Below are 14974 nucleotides of genomic sequence, written 5' to 3'. Positions count from 1 at the left end.
AGATGATTCCAAATACACTACTAAATTCAGCATTTTTTTTTAATACAGGAATGGATATCTTTCACTTACATCCAGGACCAAACACAATATTTAAGACAGAGTGCCATACTTTTATTTATAATGCCATGTATAATTTTGCTTACCTGTATTCAAAGAGATAAACTTATGCTGGAAGGGCTTGCAAGAATTATCATAGGAATTGAGAGAATATCTTATGCAAAGAGACTCTAAGACTTTTCCTTTTTTGGCCTAATAATATGAAAGCTGAAAGAAGATTTGGTTGTATTCTCAAGATATAATAGGGAGGGAAAAGTGCAATTTAAAGTGAAAGTTTTGTTAGTCCAATCAGAGATAAATATAAACTTAATCCTAACCAGGTTTATTGCTCAAACAGCCCCAAAGTGAGCAATGAGAACAAGAAAAGAGGGCAGGTATGATCTAAGAACACAACTTTAATATAAAAATTGTCTATATCTATGTAAGTTTTATTGATTTAAAATTCTTATGTAGATATAAATGTAACTACACACACAAAAAGCTGCACAAATTACTACCCACAGGTACAAATCTAAATGTAAGTTATGGAAAAATACTTTCCAAGCTTGAATTAAGAACAAACAAACTTATGAACAGAGTAAGAGAGCAGATTTTTGCTGCATTCACAAAGCCATATATCATAATGAGATGTTTAGTGGACAAACAAGAACTGGAAGGGAGAAAGAATAATACCAACATCTTAATCTTCAGTTTGAACTCCCCAGAACTTAGAAACACATAAGATTCATAAATTCTGTGAAATACCTTCACCCCTCTCATTTCCCAACATGCTTGTCCCTTCTTGACCAAATTGTGGCCTCAGGTTGGTATTTCTATTTCTCCTCAACTTCAGCAGAACCCATTTCCCACTATAAAAAGAAAGAGCACTATGGTTTTAAAATCTCTAAGTTCTCATTACATCTCACAATTCACAGAGTCTCCAGACAGAGAGACTTTAGCTTACAAACTTAATGTTGCTACATCGTTGTCTAAAGGCACAATTTCAACTCTGATGGAGTTAAATTTAAAACAAGCTTACCTGTTCACAGACATCACGGCACATTAAATTGTCTTTTGCATGGTAACAACAAGACAAGCCTAAGGAAAACGCAGGGAGAGGGAAAAAGATATTTAAAAGATTTGAAACATTTAACCATCACTTCTGAACACAAGTACCCACTTGATGTTCTATCAGGACAGTTTTCAGGCCCACAGATGACCGTGGGAAACTCTCCTTCCCAAAAGGCAAAAAATAAACAAGACAAAGTTTTGTTCTGAAAACAATGAAGATCCTTATGAGAAGTCTCACAGTTACCCCTGAACACTCACTGCCACCAAAAGATCTCACTCCCTTTCTGCCTCAGTCACATTTCTGCTACTTGACTTAACTCAAGGTAAACTTTAAAAAACGAATAAATACGAAAAATGGAACAAAAAACCTGCCAAAAATTTCTGTAGAGAATATGTGCCTTTGTAAATTGAATCATCTCACAGAATCTGAAAAGTGCAAGAATCAGTTAGGAACAGGTGGTGAAGGAAATCAGACCAGGGGCCTCTTTTCACATAGCTGCTCATTGAACTCTGTGTTCTAAAAACCTTGGAACAAACCCCTAAATTGTTTCACTGGATGATGGATGATTAAGACTGGATTTGCCTGATTGGACGGAAGTCATAGAGCAAACACAGATATGAACACATCAAAGCTCAAAGCAGCATTTTTAACATCATACTCTGCTGTGCTTTGTACCCCCTACCATTCAAATATTTTGTTCATTCATGGTTAAGCTTGGCACATATAAAATGAACTGAACAGTGCCTTAACCATTTTCATCCTCACTTTCCTGTGTTTGGACCAGTGTTTTAGAAAACAGAGGTGTCCTTCAAAGCTTTTACTTCCGCACACATCTTCACACACAGGATCATTTAATGACAACAGACTACTGCTGAGCTTCATATGAACTATGTATCACACTGGTACAACAAAAAAAGGTCATTTTCACAACACCTTACTAAACGATTTTGAGTGAACCATGAAGAAGGAACTTGGGCATGGATTCCCTGCAGTTTTAGTAGGTTTATCAGTGGAAAGTTGGGCCAGGGTATGCCATATTTCATTCCACTAGCTTTTTACTGCCTCCCTCCTAAAACTGAGCTGCACTAGAATGAAATGCCCATAAATGCCTTAGTGACTGCAGACTTCTGCTTTAAAGTATTACATATTTTGTATTTTCCACTCCTATGACAACAACGTCACCTATGTATTAAAAGGTGTTTTCCAATATCTGTCTTGTGCTGCCTTCTTTTTCCATCACTCTTTTTGGTCCTGCCAGGAAGTTACAGACACAGAGTGTCCTAGAACAGTTTGGGTTGGAAGAGACCTTGAAGATCATGCAGCTCCAAGCCCCCTGCCATGGGCAGGGACCTTCCACTAGACCAGACTGCTCAGAGCTCATCCAGCCCGGTTTGAACACATTCAGGAATGGAGCATCCATCCTCTGGGAAACCTGGACACGACTGGCATTCTGGGCTGCGAGCACACATTGCCAAGACACACAAGTCTAATGCGGGGAGCTATTTTACCACTATCCTTCACTTTATTAAACGTCTTGCCCTCACTGTTTAAAATATCCAGCACATTGTTCGATAGCACTATTCTACTGAAAACAAGGAATACGAGCCCTGAGCACACAGCCTGTTCTGACACTGCATATGGCAACCCAGGCGCCAGGTTTTACCCATTTGGACCATTTCGAGCCACAATCCCGGCAATTCATCCGCAGGCAGGGTGACAGCCGAAGCACACACCCCGAGCGGCGGAACGCGCTGGGATGGACGAGGCGGTCCGTGCCCGTGACGCTCCAGGCGGCATGCCGCAGATCCGGCCGTGCTGTGCCGGCTATGGAAGTGCCTCTCCCCGGCTCCGGTGCAGGGATTCCGGCGGGCGCTCACTCCCCGGGGAGCCGGCGCAGGCGCCAGCTCGGACCGGCACCGGGACGGCGCCGCAGCCGCTGCACGGGCGCGGGGCAGGTGACCCCGCTCTGCCGCGGCTCCCGCATCCCGCCCCGGCCGCGGCCGGACCGGAGAGTCCCGCGGCGCCGCATCCCCGCGGGCGACGCCGCCCCTGCGCCATGTTGTGGCGAGGGACCCGCGGAGCCACCTCCCCCCACCGTTTCTCCCGCGGTCGCTACTCACCGCCCGCCGCGGGGCACAACAGCGGCGTCGCCGCCAGGCACAGCAGGGCCCAGGGCCACCGAGCGGCCGCCGCCGCCATGGCCGGGTCTCGAACCCGCGCCGACCCCACCCCGCCCCGCGACCCCCGCCCGCCGCACGGACAGACGGACGGACGGAGCGACGGGCGGGATCTCTCGCCGGCAGCGCCCCTCCCGCTGGCCCCGCGCCGCCGCCCGCCGCGCCCATTGGCTGAGCCGCCCCGCCGGGCCCCGCCCATTGGTTGAGCCGCCCCGCCGGGCCCCGCCCATTGGCTGAGCCGCCCCGCCGGGCCCCGCCCCCTCCCGGCCACTGCGGACATTCCAGCGGGAGCCGAGGTTGTGGGGGGACGCTGGGCCCGCCGCTTCCTCCTCCTCCTCCTCCTCCTCCTCCTCGGCCGGTGTTGCGCTGTCAGGGCCGCAGGCACCCCGCAGCCTTCCCCCCTCCTATGGAGCGGCAGGACCATGCCCGGAGGGAGGATTCAGACTCTCTCTGAAAATATGTCTAAGGAGAGTAGAAGGGGGCACAGACTCGGCTGAATGTTTATTTCTATTTATACATACTATTTGAATTATTAACATAATTCTAGATATCGCTTTTGGAGCGTTGGTTGCAGCCTTACAGTACTTAAAGGGGCTTATGAGGAGGAGGGAGAGTGGCTTCTTATCCAGGCAAATAGTGACAGGACAAGGGAGAACAGTTTTTAACTGGAAGACGATATATTTAGATTAGATATTTGGAAGAAATTCTTTGCTCAGAGGGTAGTGCGTTACTGCCACAGGTTGCCCAGAGGAGCTGTGGATGCCCCATCCCTGGCAATGTTCAAGGCCAGGTTGGATGGGGCTCTGAGCAACCCGGTGTAGTGAAAGGTGTCCCTGTCTGTAGCAGGGGGTTTGGAAATAGGTGGGCTTTAAGTTCCATTCCAACCAAAACCATTCTGTTACTTCTGCGATTGTAAGACAACTCTATAGCAATGTTTTCCGCTTGTAATTAGTGTATCCAGTGGCTGTGAGGGAGAAGTGCCCTCACTGGCCCCAGGCTACCGAGGGGAATGACCCTGGCTGGGAGAACAGAGATGAGGAGGCTGTCATGGCTACACCGGGATGCTGATCCATCGTCGGAGCCAGATTCAGTCCACGGGGTGTACAATTAAAGAGTCTGTAACTGGAGAAACCTCTGTACAGTAGGACTACCATTGCAGTTTATTTTCCATGTAGAGGTTAAGCTACGCCCTTCCCTTCCCTTCCCTTCCCTTCCCTTCCCTTCCCTTCCCTTCCCTTCCCTTCCCTTCCCTTCCCTTCCCTTCCCTTCCCTTCCCTTCCCTTCCCTTCCCTTCCCTTCCCTTCCCTTCCCTTCCCTTCCCTTCCCTTCCCTTCCCTTCCCTTCCCTTTTTTTTCTTTTTTTTTTGGTAAGAATTAAAGGCAATTGAAATGTAAGCTATTCAATGAAGTTAAAATTAAGTTACTGCTCATTCCATACTGCTCATGTGACTGTTTTGCCTTGGTCATTCCAAGGTGAATGGATCAGCTTCTGACATTTCCAGACTTTTTGGATGAGCACTTTAGCATCCCACTATCAGGTTTTCTGGCAATAGTAAAACAGGAAAACTTTAAATAACCCATGGAATTCAGTGTCCCACAAACTGCTTTTCCTTTTTCCAATCTAATACCCAGTGACCTCCTTCTCCAAAGACAAGCTACCATGCTGTTAATGACTCCATGGCCTTATATAGCCTGGAGAATCTGTAGAAACCCTTTAATTCCAATATCAAGTTATAAATGGTCAAAAAACAATTAAAAAACCAAACCAACACAATACAGGAGAACACTCCAATAAATTGAAATTTTTTTCTCTCTACACCAGTATAGAGTAATTAAAGTGTATTACTTCTTTGTTGACCAAAGCCATAAAAAATAACACTACATTTAGTTGGAATTTAATTTGAAGTCTTTTATTGCTATAATTGTGAATTCAAGAAAGTGAAAAGTCACAACTGTAACCTGATTACACAAAAATCTTTTCACACTGGGACAGAAATGGTGCTGGTATTTAAGTGAGGTTTTATGTCAGTTAAATATCTGGGTTTTCTCCTTACAATCCAAGGCTAACTTCTGCTAATTTTCTGTTTTGCGACTTAAAATTCACAGCGAGCCCACGAGGCGGCAGCAGATCCCAAAGGAAAATTAACCCGGTGGTTGAATTTGTGGGCTGGTTTAGTTTATCTGAAAACACCGGGGGCCTGAACAGTTTAGATGCATTTTCCCCAGTGATGCTAAATGGTTTAATCTGGCTTGGTTTTGCATGAGGGTGAACTGCTGTGCATCCTGCTTCCCCTGAGTGCCACTTATGTGCCAAGTCATTAGCAGAAGTAATTTGACCCCCAAACAAACAGGCAGGGGAAAGATGTGGGTAGGTCTGACAATTCATTGTCACTCTAAGTCACCTCTTCAGTTTCAGATGAAATATTTGAGGCCATTGAAAGTATTTCCTTCATCTTAAAGCAGCAAACTGAACTTTGAAATAATATAAGCTTCTAAAATTTGGCTTTCTTCAAGGGTGGTGTGGTGGTGTGAAGTTTAAACTAATTGTTCTAGAAAGCAAAGACTTTTGTTCTTGGGAGTTTGGATGCTGAATCTGCAGGCTACTGTTTCCAGTTAAACCATGTGCATCAGCCTTTTCAAAGCAGCATCCGTTTGAAATTGATTCCTACCCAGTATTTAAGAATGAGAAGTGAAATTCTGGGACTTGAAATAATTAAATGCCTCAGTGTAAAGCAGTTTGCTACAAATATGCTGACAGCATAATTTTAAAGTCTGGTAGTAAGACAGAAACCGTTCTTCAAGTGTTATGGTGTTTTTGGCTGCTCCTGTCAACTGCTAAGGGAAAAGGAATATTTTGTTTTGTATGCTGTATTTCTTGTTGCCTAGAACATAATAATGTCTACTCATCCAGCTACACTTATTGTATTACCTTGAATAATTAGTTCATTGTATTTTGTGCTGAATAGCATTTGATCCTGCCTTCTTATCCTAAAAATTGCTGAATTACTCCGTAGTTTATGTTGAAGTCTCCCAGATGAAGATTCTGATATAGCCACTGTCTGAGCATTTGTTTAAAATTCAAATTGTTACTGTGGCAAATCTCTATGTGCCTTGGCAGAATATTTTGTGGACCGAAAAAAGTGTCCTGTATTTGAATGCTGCGCATTGTATCTCATTTGAGATGTGCAGTGTTGCTTTGCTGTAATTCTCAGGGTGTCTACACCTTGCAATTGGAAAGGTGCTCACATTTGTGAACTTACTCTAATTAGCATTAATTTGCCTAATCTGTGTATGAACAACCAGATACCTGCATGATAAGCCAGTGCCAGGTTCCTAGCGTGAGTTGAATTGTTTTCCCGTGCAGGAGCTTGCTCGGTTTCATCAGGTTGGAAGCAAGACAGGGCTTCACAGCTACCTCAGGTGTCTCCAGGCAAACTGAGAGGAACTGTGGGACCAGTCCTGGGGCTGTCCCTAGCAACCTGCTAACTAGTAAGTGAGGCCGTTGCCTGTTTCTTTGGGCTAAGCTTTCCACAACAAAGCCTCTTTCAAAGAGATTTTTTTCTTAAACAGGCAAACCTTCTTGTTCAGGCAAAGCTTAGTGACTTTATATTTTCTCCATAAGATCTCAGCCAGCATTTTCCACCAGCATTTTCCAAATAATTATTATGAATAAGAAAGATTATTTTCAAATTACTTCTTCTTCTTCTTTTTTTTCCCCCTTTTTAACCCAGAAAACTAGATTTATATTAAAAGGAAAAATGTTAATACAAAAGGTGGGTTTGGAGGCTGCTATTACACACATCAGAAGCAGTGCACATTTATGCTGATAAAGAATGCTGTATATAAAGCAACACAGATGTGAAATGAAAGCCAATTAAAGATGTACATTAATGCCAAATACACTGTCTGCAATTAATTTTGGGCAAGTTGAACATGTGGTGCATATTAGAGTTCATAAAATCTTGCCATAGGCAAATAATTAATGTTGCATACATCAAGTCTGGAAGGATAGCCAACTGAAAGTGATTAAAGAATTGAAGACTATATAATTAATTAAGATTTGCCGTGAAGGTAATGAAGAAGATTGTCATCATCAGTAAGCGTAAGTTAAGAAACTATTCTATTGTTTTAGAAAGGAATTTAAAATGGATCTCATGTTTGCTCAGAGACAGTTTTGATGTTGATAAAGGTACTATAAGAAATCTGGCTCTGCCTCACACTGCATAACTTTTCTCAGCAGAGCAAACCACCTGAAACTAAAGTTACCTGTCACTAAATTTTAAGTTTCTGAAATCAGTCACAGGATTAGAGCCATACCTGCTTCTTTTCACATGAGGATGCCAAGTGAAGTAAAATACATTCTTGGTAACACAACATGTGAAATGGATAATTTAAAACCAGGCTGTGCACTGATGGGAGCACCAAGAATATTCATTCTCTTGGACAGAGAAGAGATTCATCAGTGAAGTGTAATTACTATGTCCTTCCATGCTAAAGATGGTGATGCTAAAAATAATGGCCAAAGAAATCATTAAGATACATGTCTGTTATTTATCCAGATACTTCTTGCTCTCTATGGTGCTTTGTATGCTCTGTAGTCTCTGTGCTGTGTACTCTTTATAATGCAAATATGTATTAATGGATCTGTATCCATTTGCTGCCTTCAAGACCACTACATGAGGGACAGGGTTGCTAGAAAGTGTCTGGAGTATCTTCATGTGAAAGACCCTCTAATTGGACAGATAATTTAGAAGTTATTTCTAGAATAACATTGAGGGATTGATAAAAGAAAAAAAGTTGATTTGCAGTTTGAGAAGCTGGAAATGAGGGAAATTACACTGGCAGATCCTGTAGTTTGGGAATGTGCGAAAAAAGCATTTTAAATGGAGTCATGTTCAGTCCAGTCAAATCCTTCAACTATCATAATGGTCTAAATCTGAATCTAAACTCAAGTCTGGCACACCTATACCATAGCAGAGATGGGCTGTGCTTATGCCAGTTGAAATCCAATCTTCTTGCTGGCCTTGGCTCACTACCCAAGAAGACAAATAACAGCATTTAGCTGGTGATGACACATCCATGTGTCATCTGTGTCTTTGGATACAGATAAAATGGGTATTCATTTTGCTTTTCAACTCAGGCTTCTGTAGCAGCAGTGCATCTGCCAGCATTTCATAAGCATGGGCTAGAGATAGAAAAGGATGTGTTGAAGAACACTGAGAATGCCATATGGAAATTCTTCTGTGGATTATCCCACTGAATCACCTAGTTGTGTATAGGATTAGTTACTTCTCCATATGGTGTTTAAGGACCAAATTGTTGCTGGAATGTTCTCCAAAGGTTATTTTTATGTTTTTCTGTACTATGGAATTGTGTTCAAAATTACATCATAACCTGCACCTACAGTGAGATGTTTTAAAGAATCCAAAGAGACTTATTCATTTTATTCCATGTTTTAGCAGCTATAAACCTCTCTCAATTAATAATCGTTGAAGGACTGTATATAATTCATTCACTGCTATACATTTATTTCCATATGAACACAGTCTGCAAGTTTTGAAGAAAGGGGTGTGGGTGGTATGAAATAATTTATGCTGCTAATTGACAATTGTGCAGTTGCTTCTACTTTCAAACAGAAAAAAAAAATCAATGTAGACTGGCAGGTTAAATAAAAAAGGAAGGGGAAGGCATAAAATTCCTTTTTTTTAAACCAGTTTGTGTCATACTATTTAAATCAGTCTTAGTTAAACTTGCTAAAACTAATCAGTTTAGCTACAATGAAATTGTTTTATTCTTGCTATTCCATAAATTAGCTATCAAGCTCTGTCAAGATGACATTATAATTACATTAATTACAGATCAATGCCTATTCCCATCTGTACCTACGCTTGAGTGACATGAGTGAATTAGGGTAGAACTTTGGTAGCATGCATTAATCCTGAATACTTCTCAAAATGCTTTAATAAAAATTTTGAAAGCTGCCTTATTTATCCCAGCTTATGTAGCTGTTTGTAATATAAATATATATAGATATACATAATTTACATATCAAGAACAAAGGAAATTATTTAGAGAACTCTGATGTCTTTGCTAGGAAAGGAGAAGCAACGTGTCTGAGAAGGATGGAGAGCGGGAGCTGTGCATGGGAACAGTGGGCTAGTGAGACCAAGAGCTGTGTAAAGAAACATAAAATTAAAATTGAAATTGCTTGGAAGCACTGCATACACTTCATGCTTCAGCTGCCTGAGTTCCTTCACCAGACACTTCTTCCTACATAGCTGTGCTGGTGGATTCCATCCTCCAAAGCTCAGCTCCTCCAGTGGAACAGAGGCAGATGTGGGTATCAACATCCCAGACAAAAGCTGTGAGCCCTTCACCCTTCTGTGTGGCCATGCTCTTCTCTCATGGGAAGCTTGTGAATAAGCAGCCTCTCAAAAATATAGTGAAGCCCATCACATAGCCTCTTAAAAGGACAAAATTAGAGATGGTTTAAAAATTAGCTTGGTTTAAAAGTGTTCTTACTACTGCTAAAAAAGGAAAATCAAGTAATAATTTACTGATGTCACAAATTAAATAAGTGATGCCCTTTAAGCATATCTTGCATATTCCTTACATGAACTATTTATTATGTTTTAATTCAGTAGGCAGCACATATGGAAGATACATTAATGAAATGAAACCTGGGGAAGGGGGAAATGTTATTAAGTATGCTTTATCAAAAACAGAACCAACACTTTATCTTTACAAGCACTTACAGGGTCTGAAAGCCCTCTGGTGTGCTTTTGCTGTTCTGTACCCCCTCGATTTGAAGATGTGGGAAATATAGTGAAACACAATCTGAAATGGTACTCTAGATTCTTCTGTGATTCCTGAAGAAAAAGCTGTATTTAAATGCAAGTATAGTAGTGAGAAATGGAGTTTCGTGATGGAAGAGAACGGAATGTGCAAGTGCAGCAGAGGGTGCAGCCTTGATGTAAAGACCAAAGCACAATGACCTTAAGTGTAATGGTAGCCACCTGTTTGCACACGAGCAGTCCTTTTTATCCCCTTTCCCCTCTCTTTTCCTATGCTTGTTCCTTTACTTCCTCCCTTTCCCCACCTTTGGTTCCTCGGCTAAATGTGCTGTGCCAAGTCCAGCTGGAGGCCAGATGCAGAGAACCTCTCCAGCAGCAGGACCATGAGCAGGGACTCACAGCTGGACAGCAAGGCTGATGGATTTCCCAGGGATTTCCCAGGGCAGCTTTGGGAAAAGGGCTCCTCTTACTGGGCTACAGGGATTCCCCATCCTACCTCTGTGCTTCCCGTATTTGTGGGGATGAACCGATCCTTTCGTCAGCCAATATTGGATCAAATAATAGAATCCACTCTTTGATCTCTCAGTGTCTTACCTGCTGGCCCAAAAAAAGCAGGACACATAACCAGGTAGTTGTCTTTGCTTCACCAGCCTTGTGGTACAGGCAAGGGACATGGGGGATTATATAATTATGCTAGGAAACCAAAATGGAGAAAAAATAATTTATCATACCTATTAAAAGCTGCTCAGAATATAACTTGAAGGACATATGCAATAATGGAAGTAAAACAAGTTAAGAAGACTCCCAATAAACAGAAAAAACCCAACAGATGAAAGCAGACTACATGTCTAGAACTAGTACACTTGCAGGGATTTTGCATTCCTTAACCTTCCTCTTGCATTCCCTGAATTTTTCTCTAAAGGGCATGTTAACAGTCATGTATCCCTGTGAAACACATGCAGCTTCTGAATATCTTATCTATGAGCAAAACACGATGTGTTAAAGAACAGTGTGAGATTTTGAAGGTAGCATTTCTACAAATGGCCTAAAGGCTCCATCTTGCTCTTAAAAAGATGCAAAAGCAGCAAAAAAGCAAACTCATTATTTCCAGAAGGCACCAAGGGCATGCTTCCAAGTGCAGCACAGGTAAGGGAACAGAGCACTCAGGCACATGGATTTTCTGGCTGGTGAAGTTAAGGTTTGTTATTTTTTTCCTGTTTATTTTTCTATTAGTAATGCAAGCCTAGTATTGCTAGTTAGTCACTAGAGCACTGACACATTGGCAAGGCATCCCTAGTTCTACTTACAGATTTAGAAAAAACTCTAATTTTCCTTTTTCTTTTTGACTCACTACTACTAAATGTTCTTGTCACTGCTCGTAGAATAAGAGCAAATGCTCACACGTCAATGTGCTCAGGTGCATTAAAGCCATCAGCCAAAATTGAGTTGACCAGAAGTTTTGCCATGTAACATTTTGTGCCAAGTCTAAGACTGTTTCCAACATCTGATCAGCTCTTTGTCCAGGAATGTGTAAATGCAAGGCCTAAAATTAAGGTAAGAGTACTTCAAAATTAAATTTTAATTCATATAGATTTGAAGTTAGCATTATCACTTTCAATTGATCAATATTATCTATTTAATAACAAATCAGGGACATAGGCTGAAGTGCTACAGCAAAGCAGAAATGTTCTTGCAAGAAGTGGCAGATTATTTCATCTGTGTTAATTAAACCTTGTCATTATCACAGAATGGTTTGGGCTGAAAAGAGCCATAAGGATAATCTAGCTCCAATTCCCAAATTACTAGAAGTAATTAATTCCAAACTGTTGAAAGTAATGAATTCAAAACTTCTAGAAGTTGATAGCTATCTGACTGTATCACTCAGTGAGAAAAAGTGAGACAAATGGAATATTGCCTTCAGATTAGTTCAAGGTAGGTCGCTCATCACAGAAATTAAAAAAAAACCAGCAGAAGCAATGTTGGGACTTGGTGTTATATTGGCAGCATGTGGAGGACTGAGAATGTACTGAAAGATTGGGATGGTGGGCAGTGATTCTTTTGAAGAGGAACAAAGGAAAGAAATAAGAATTTTTATACCAATCATTTTATTTTGATTGTTTGGGGGAAAAAAGTCCACCCTGAATGAGTCATCCACCATTATTTTTGAGTACCACCATGACAAGCAAGGAAGAGTCAACAAGGATTTTGTTACAGACAAGTTGTGGCAAACATAGGTTATTGTCCTTCACAAGAACAGAGGAAAGGAAAATTTGTGTTGGGCATGAAAAACCTTTCTAAAGATAAGGCTAGTGAAGTATTTGAATGTATTGCCTAGGGAAGTTGTAGAATATCCACCAGAAACAATCTGGCAAATAGTCAGAAACAGTCTATGCAAATGTTTACCAAACACATGGATATGGTTTATCTCCCTTCGGAGGAGTGTGAAAGCTTTGATGATTTCCAGAATCTTTTTCAGGCCTTTTTACCCCCCTGAATCTCCTCATAGTTCTACAGGCTTTCTTAGGCTTTTTCCTTACAGACTGCTGTAAGGGGCTTCGTTGGGCATCCGAAGTGCTCATGGACAAAGCTGGAGCAGCTGGAAGCCCTCTTCTTCTGGCTGATGCTTTGCCAGTGACCACCTGTAAGTGTGTGCTGGAAGAGCACAAATGGAGCTGCTGAGATTTTTCAGTCTTTCTGGGGGTTAAAACCCTGAAGTTTCATTTTCAGCCTCAGAGTAAGACCTGATTGCCTCAAAAGACAGCACAAACAAAGCTGTTTCATCTCTGGGAAACAGTCTTCATTTGAGAACGTTTTCTAAATGTCAAGACTCATCTCCTACGTTCAAAAGCTCTTAGTTTTTATCCCTTTCTAGCACAAAGTTCAAACTCCTTATTGTCTATCCAATTTTCTGTATGACAGCTTCTTGTATTTTAAGATATAGTAAAAACATTCTGGGATTGCATATCATAGGTATTATGGCCTCCAATGCTTCCCAGGAGACAGAAATTGAGGATTTTTTTACCTCACAGTTGTATTTGCAGGAGAAATTCAGCTTGCTCTTGCCTTGGGCAGGCTCCCCATATGTTGCAGTGCTGTACCCACAACCACTGCTGCAACCTCCTGCCACCACCACTCTGCTCCAGGAGGGTTTTTCTCAAGAAGAGCTAATGAAAACAGTCTGTTCTAGTAATCAGACCCAGAGGAATTAGAGATAGTATGAAAGAAGTGAGAAATAGCAGTGTAGAACTAATTCCAAGAAAAGCAGTTATATATCCCTTCCTTTCTCTGTTGCTACTGCAGATGCTTGAGTGTATGACTGATGACTGTAAATCTTGGCAAAATCTGTGCTTTGAGTAAAGTATAGTTACAGAGCTGTTTTCTTCATATAGCAGAGGTCTGAGAAAGCGCAGTGCAGAAAATACATAGCTAAATAAAATTACCTCAGTCCCAAAAATCATAATATAATTAGCTATCCACATTTACATGGTAGTTTATGTGTTTTGATGTTGGACATTACAAAATTAAATAATGCTCCACTTACAACTTACATTTTAAACAACTATTTGATTGTTTAAATTAAATTATTAAAATTCTTTTGTAACAATTTAAGTTATTCTTAAAATAATTTTCAATTATTTTGTTACGTAATCTTAAAATCTCAAGAGGGGAAAATCAGGAAGTTTTTGAAAAAGCATAATGAATAAAGGCAGTTTAGATTACTTTTCTAGTAATATTTATTATTTACTGAGAAGTTATCCTTGGTAGGTTTCTGCCTTGTTTCTGCATCACAGTTTTTATAATCATCTCAGGCATCAGCACATGTAATTAAAAAACCTACATTCTTTTGGGAAGTACAATCCAACAGAACAGACATTAAGCATCTAATCACAGTCTTTTAATCCTGTTTAGCCTTTTCTATGTATGAGTGACTGAATCATGAGCCATGTCTTTCAATTGTGAGGTATTAGAGTTAAGGTAGTAGAACTTCTGATGAGATTGCTCTGTTATTCTGAAACTATTCCTATAAATATCATGTAGTGCTTTGTACAAAACATGGGATGTCTAATAAATGGTACATATTCCTCACAGCAGATTTATTAACTTCGAGAAGAACAGGTTATTTTTAATTCAGAATTTGTCATTAAAGGGATTATTTTTCAAACAATGAACGTTCCTTACTGAGGTCAGCAATACAGTGGCACAATTAATGAAGATATTTTTATTTTAATGCCTATGTGCTGTTGCTGGTTTACTCTTTGATCCAAATATTTTAGTATGTGGATATACAAGACCACTCGCAACAAAAGGTAAAAAATGTAAACAGCTTTAAATTATCAACTGCATGTAGTTAAACACTGACTCCTTATTGTAGCAGTAATGCTGAAATTCTACTGCAATTTCTTGTTGTCATGTCTGATGCAATGAAACCTAAAAGAAAAAGGAAATTCCTCTCATTAACTTGTGTTACTATGCTTGCATTTGAAAATAATTTCATATAGCAGGAGTGGATCAGTAAATCTATCAGTAGAGCTGCTAATTCCAGTGTTTGTTTTAAGGAAAAAAAGCCAAACCAAACCACATTCCTTGTTCCTTGTCAAATGATCCTTTTTCTGCCAATGTCTACGACCTCACTGATCAGTAAGAGTTGTATTCCTTGAAATCAGTTCTTTCTGGGTCTTACTGTAAAGAGCATTTTCTGTTTCACCAACTGTCCTGGTTTAGCCCCAGCCAGCAGCCATGCCCTACACAGCCACTTTCTCACTTCCCCACCAGCAGCACTGGGGAGACACTTGGAAGGGTAAGAGCTGGAAAACTGGTGGGTTGGAATGAAGACATTTAAATAGGAAAAGCAAAAGCCCTGCACACAAGGAAAGCAAAACAAGGAATTGATTCACT

At 40.9% G+C, this 14974-nt stretch overlaps 1 protein-coding gene across 2 annotated transcripts in view; it reads right to left on the bottom strand.

Annotated features, from left to right (window-relative positions):
• RECK (reversion inducing cysteine rich protein with kazal motifs) overlaps positions 1-3307 on the bottom strand; it is a 45615-nt gene extending 42308 nt beyond the window's left edge. For both annotated transcript variants that reach the window (XM_033066247.1, XM_033066212.1), the window contains exons 1-2: positions 3229-3307; positions 1076-1134 (exon numbers count right to left, since the gene is read on the bottom strand). In XM_033066247.1, the coding sequence (XP_032922138.1) occupies positions 1076-1134; positions 3229-3307 (138 nt within the window). The remainder of the gene's footprint in view (positions 1-1075; positions 1135-3228) is intronic.
• Positions 3308-14974: the final 11667 nt, after the last annotated feature.

The sequence above is a fragment of the Catharus ustulatus genome, chromosome 1 (assembly GCF_009819885.2).
Source record: "Catharus ustulatus isolate bCatUst1 chromosome 1, bCatUst1.pri.v2, whole genome shotgun sequence".
NCBI classification, from domain to species: Eukaryota; Metazoa; Chordata; class Aves; order Passeriformes; family Turdidae; genus Catharus; species Catharus ustulatus.
Note: the sequence above shows the minus strand (reverse complement) of the source record. Positions and strands in the feature narration are given on the sequence as shown.